Source organism: Neoarius graeffei, chromosome 23 (assembly GCF_027579695.1).
Source record: "Neoarius graeffei isolate fNeoGra1 chromosome 23, fNeoGra1.pri, whole genome shotgun sequence".
NCBI classification, from domain to species: Eukaryota; Metazoa; Chordata; class Actinopteri; order Siluriformes; family Ariidae; genus Neoarius; species Neoarius graeffei.
Genome location: NC_083591.1, coordinates 7,026,429 through 7,032,428, shown reverse-complemented (window position 1 = coordinate 7,032,428; position 6,000 = coordinate 7,026,429). Strand labels below are relative to the sequence as shown.

The 6,000-nt window shown below is 39.6% G+C and overlaps 1 protein-coding gene across 2 annotated transcripts in view; it reads right to left on the bottom strand.

The window, feature by feature from the left end:
* Positions 1–714: 714 nt before the first annotated feature.
* Positions 715–6,000, bottom strand: part of LOC132871133 (nuclear factor of activated T-cells, cytoplasmic 1-like) — a 90,324-nt gene continuing 85,038 nt past the window's right edge. For both annotated transcript variants that reach the window (XM_060905237.1, XM_060905238.1), the window contains exon 10: positions 715–2,285. In XM_060905237.1, coding sequence (XP_060761220.1) covers positions 2,230–2,285 — 56 coding nt within the window. In that variant the 3' untranslated portion in view covers positions 715–2,229. The remainder of the gene's footprint in view (positions 2,286–6,000) is intronic.

Here is a 6,000-nt window from a genome sequence, read left to right as displayed (position 1 = left end):
AGCGCAAATGGTTTAATTAAAACAAAATGAGTTCGTTTGCCCAGAGTGGGATGCATTTGCAGCGATAGCATCCTTGGAGTGGTCACGAACCCTGTCGCTGGAGATCCGTCCTAACTTGCAAGCCAAATCTAACATGCTTTATCCAGCTAATCCACACTTTATACAAGCAGCTAGCGGTGTATCTTAAAGCGAATATTATTTCTAACTTTAAAACTTGCGCTTAGATACTCCCTCACGAAGTTGCTAGCTAATAGACATCTAGCTAATTCGCAGTTCTCGACATTAACTCGGTCTACTTGACTAAATCCTGACAGAAGTCATGAGCCACTAAGAAAAGATCCCAGATAAAGTTTACACTTTCGTTTCAACCTTAAATTTGTAACTCAATAGGATTGGATTGCACATTTATGATTGTCCCATGATAACAACCATAATATTTACCCCGATCAACTGAAAAAAAAAAAAAAGTGTCGCATTTTTTTCAGAACTACATGACAACTCTGATTTATTCGACCAAACTTGTACACAATTCAAACAACCACCAAGTATGAATGTGCCATTTAACCAAAGTGAGGTGTAAAACATTTGGGGTTGTGCTGTTAGAAGAAATAATAAAAAATATGGAGTTGCATATTCATTATTTTCCAATAACAACACATTCCAAAGTAGTTTATTCTACTTGACAGTAATTTGTTTATAATTGCAATTGTTTGCTTATTAAAGAATGGCACATTGTACTTTAAAAAAAATAAATTGTTTACAGTTAGGTTTAATGTTATCGGACATCCAGTTACCGTTATCACTATTATCACTACTATTAGCATTTAGCAGCTATAAACGGTCTTTCCTTCACTAGGCTTTCTTTTTGTCTTTGTCATGACGTTGAGAAGAATAATAAAAAACGAAACGCAATCCTGACAAAAACTTTTACAACTTTACTTCACACTGGAGACTCCTTCCAGTGATAAACATTTCCTTACAGGTAAAAACATCACGATATCTATAATTACATACATCTTTTTAAAATCTGTTTACGTGAAGCATACAAAACTTGTGTTACCGTAGAAACTATACTATATTCGAATGAATGCATTAATAAAAACCTTGCAGACGGAACCGCTGTCCGTACCACTGTGTTGGTATAGAAAATGAATCAACACCCTCTGACCAATCAGAATGGATTACTCAAGAGCGAGCGCTGTGGTATAAAATTGCAAAATCAGTTCTGTTAATGACAGATGACATGAACACACAGCGACTATATTCTAATGTTTGCTAGTCTTAGTCACAAACTACACCTGCCATTTTACTCTAACTGGCTACGACTCTGAAAATTTGGGACACAGTGATGATCTCCAGGAAATTGGTAAGTGACCACTGCCACGGGAATAAGTGCTTTTCTTTTCTCTCAGCTGGAATCCTGTGATTCTTGGTCAAAGCTTGTTTGCCACTTTGCTTCTTGCTATAGTTCTGGGGTACAAGGGCATCAGGGAGGTAGTCCAATTGGCGGTCCAATTTCACCAAGAGACCATGCACTACATAGGGAATGACAAAGGTTCATTAAGGCATATATACAGCACATTAAACATACACTTTTATACAACGACAGTTGTACTACCGACATCTTTATATGTATATGGTGTATTAAAAAAAAAAAAAAAACATGGTCTAAACACAGGTCTACTTTATTCACACGTTTCCACACACATCTACACATTCCAGCCTTTCATATTCACTGTAAACAAACGAGCGACCAAAGTGTAAAAGTATAAAAAAGGAAGTGAAGTGAAGAAGATGAACGGAATTGCATCCCCATTTGCACTTGCAGCAAGGCACTGCAGAATCTGTCCCGCGTGACGAACCATTCGGGACTAATTGCTATGAAACGTCATTTGGACAGCGTTTGTCCTGAACACCAGGACGTCCACACGTCAAGAAGACAAGAATAAAGTCTTTGTAAGATCTTGGTCCACCGTCACGCAGTTCTAATGTTTTAAGGCAAGAGCAAGAACAAAAATAACCAACAAATTAAACAGTCACTGCTTTTCATGGTGTTTTTTTTTTTTTTTGAAAAATACACCATTGAATTTAAGGCCTTTCATGTGAAACATGACGTCATGTTGTCCTCAGAGAAGTTCCTCTAAACGTGAGGACTGATTGTCCAATTGCGGGAGGCTTCAGAGGGAAGACATCTTGGTCCCTTCTTTCGTCAGGCATGTTCATGTTCATCTATGAGTGACCGTGAGAGGAAGTGCAGGATAGGTCGTTCCTGATAATCTCGTTGACTGTGGAGACCAAAAAAAAAATAGAGATACATTTTAAGTTTAAATCACAAACAAGCAAAATGTCAAATTCAGGCATCATCTGTGGCTTGGCCGTAGCAATTACAGTTTGTCATCCATTGCTATGGCACCTGAAGACTACACTTTTCTGATTTTTCAGCCAAAGCCTCAGTCCAAATACAAATAAAATTAAAAATAAACTAGAAAGGCACTCAATAGAGTGCATACCACTGCCAAGCCACATATTAGAATATCCAGATGTTTACTATGTTTACATACATATCTGGATTTGTTCCTGAACATGACGTATGGACAGGTGAATCTCATCAATTGCTCCGTGGCCCATGGACCACCTTTCCACCAAATTTCATCAAAATCTGTTCACTACTTTTTGAGTTACATTGGGAAAAGACAAAAAAAAAATCAATCCTGGATCCGCATACATATCTGGATCCTGGATCTGCATACATATCCGGATTTGCATTAAAATCGTATCAGTTGTTCCTTGGTCCATGGTCCACCTTTCCAACAAATTTCATCAAAATCCATTCACTACTTTTTGAGTTACATTGGGAACAAAAGGCAAACAAATGGAGATGAAAACATACCCTCCTCCAACAAAGTTGGCGGAGACAACAAATAAAAATGCAATTCACAGAAGGGGAAAGGATGCAGGATGTCAAAGATGTGCATTTGCTTCTAGTTGAGGTTTACTTTTACTGTGTCAACAAGCAAAAAAAGTCAAATTTAGTCACCAGTGGTGCCAACATCCATGGATGATTTTTGATCCTTTGCTACAGTAATGTGTGGTTTTATAAAGAACTAATTTGAATTTCTTAATTTCAGTTTGTTTGAACTGTATCTATGTGAACCTTAATCTGGGAATTCATAAGCATCGGTTTTGTGAGTCAACAGAAACCCAAAAGTCGGAACCATGGTCTTGCTGATTGATAAAAAATGGAGGTGAAGCTTATTATTAACCACCTGATTTGAATTTGCTGTTTTCTTATTGTTGTTGGCACCCGGGCAGCACGGTGGTGTAGTGGTTAGCGCTGTCGCCTCACAGCAAGAAGGTCCGGGTTCGAGCCCCGTGGCCGGCGAGGGCCTTTCTGTGTGGAGTTTGCATGTTGTCCGCGTGGGTTTCCTCTGGGTGCTCCGGTTTCCCCCACAGTCCAAAGACATGCAGGTTAGGTTAACTGGTGACTCTAAATTGACCGTGAGTGTGAATGGGTGTCTATGTGTCAGCCCTGTGATGACCTGGCGACTTGTCCAGGGTGTACCCTGCCTTTTGCCCGTAGTCAGCTGGGATAGGCTCCAGCTTGCCTGCGACCCTGTAGAACAGGATAAAGCGGCTAGAGATGAGATGAGATGAAGTCTAATTCACCAAAAATCTTTATTTACATTCAAACAGGTGACATAATTAAAGGAAAGAATGGTCGCTCTGTTAAGCTGTGCGTGTGTGTGTGGGGGGGGGATTTATTATTATTATTATTATTTATTTAACTTTTTTTGGTGCTAAGATTTGGTTCCACTTGTCTCCCTAGATGAAAGCATCACTGCAAATCAATACTGCGGTTCTAAAAGTGATTACTTTTATCCTGTGATGAAACATTTCTATCCTGATGGGTGTGGTTTCTTCCTGGATGACCCCGCCGTCATCAACTGAATTGTTTTATAAGGATGAAAATGATGTCAAAGTGGAAGGTATATTTAGTGATACTGTATTATCATTCCATATTATCACGACTTTGGGAGGTAGGTCCGAGTGTGTGGCCAAGATGGCCGCCCCAATGCTAATATTTTCAGCCACATGTTAATATTTTGCTTATTTATCGAGCCTGTGGGAGTGGGATGCGGCTTGTGGCAGATATTTTGGATAAGAATAACGACAGAAAACTAAAGAAGCCAAATGTGCACAATACTACAGCAAGCCCAAACTGTGTGTAGTATTAAAAAATATGATTAGGGTCCAATGATGACAGGAAATATGCATCCTTCGATTCTCTTTCATAAGTATGAGTAAGCACTGGACTGTGTTTTGCATGCACCCGCACATTTCCCACACTCTCAGCCAGACTTCAGATTGTCCTTATCTCTGTGTTCTTTGGCTGGACTTGAGGAAGTGACTACACAGAGAGCCTGGCTGACCCCAAGTGACCACTGATGACCCCTGCAATCACAGCCACCTCTAAAAGCTTTTTAATGATACACCAACACCAACAGCGAATGATACACAGGAAGATCTAGTTGTGATCTATGCTACACAATCAGGGTGGATTATAACTCACGCCTTTATGATCACAGACCAACAGCAAGCCTTATCAGCTCCTCCGGCAATGGTATATAGACATGCACACACACACACACACACACACACACACACACACACACACACACACACACACACACACACACACTAACGCCCAGAACTCGTTTTCCTCCATGAGAAGTCCCAGTGGAAAAGTGCAGGCTGAGCCAACACCACTGGCTGTTTGTGCCCGCCACAGCTCGCAGCAAAACAGGCATTAACATGCCGAAACCATGTTCTTCATCACGCAGACGAAGAAAAAAACCAGACCACAAACCCACGGTCACAATTATGTGATCAAACTTTAATGTCTATACATAAAACAAGCCTCAGGTAAGAAGAAGAAAAAAAACAGGGTGGAAGGAAGGTTAAAATAAATCAGCATGCTTAATATAAAACAAAGGGTTTTCTTGAAAAGGAAGAGTGCTCGCTCGCTTCCTTTTCATTCTTGTCACTCGCGGTAACGGTCGGGCTTTCTCCGAAATTTTCACACCTACACAGCAACCACAACATTGTGCTGTTTTGCTTTATCAACTAATACTTTCCATTTCCAAGCCATCAGCTTTTCCACTGCAACAAAAAAAAGCATGAGCTGGAAAAAAAAAAAAAAAAAGACTGATTTATGCCAGCAAATATGTCCAGAGGCCTTTAATTACCCTCCTGACATTCAAAAAGCCACCGAAACAGGATGCTATAAACTGTTAAACCTCAGTGCTACATGCATGGCTAATTATAGCATTCTATTAATATGACCTGCCAGACGGTTTATTAACACGTTCAACAAGCACAGTACAATACATACATAAATAAATAAATAAATAAATAAAGCACAAAGATCAGTGAATTGTTTGTGATGGTGAAAGAAGATGAAATGGTTGGATGTTGAGGTGATGTTGTGGTGGATAGTCTCCTGGGCTTGAACCCACCTGATGCAATGCATTGTAACAATGTCAGGCATTAAAAAAGTAACCAGGCATTAGGCTTAAAACAAATACAGGGGATTAAAATGGATTTACTTTGGATTGTATGTTCACGAATCTGCACAAATTAACCCATACTGAAGTGAAGGGGCAACATGATGCTGCCGCCACCATGCTTCATAGTGGGGATAATATTCTCAGGGTGATGGAGAGCCACCATTTTATGTTTAGACAAGACGGTGCGATATTAAATGAATGAATAAATTCAAATAGCGACATTAGACAGTACCATTCGCTGAAATTAGCAATTTTACTGAGCTTTGGTTATTTGAATATCATAACGTGAATATCAAAATTTAGGTCAAAGTCTTGGTATTACAATACTGAGCATGCATTGTGATACAATGTTATGAAAGCATTTAAGAAGCACTATCATATCAACTCAATCCTGATAGCTATAGGCTGAGAAATAAGGGCGTATTCACACCTA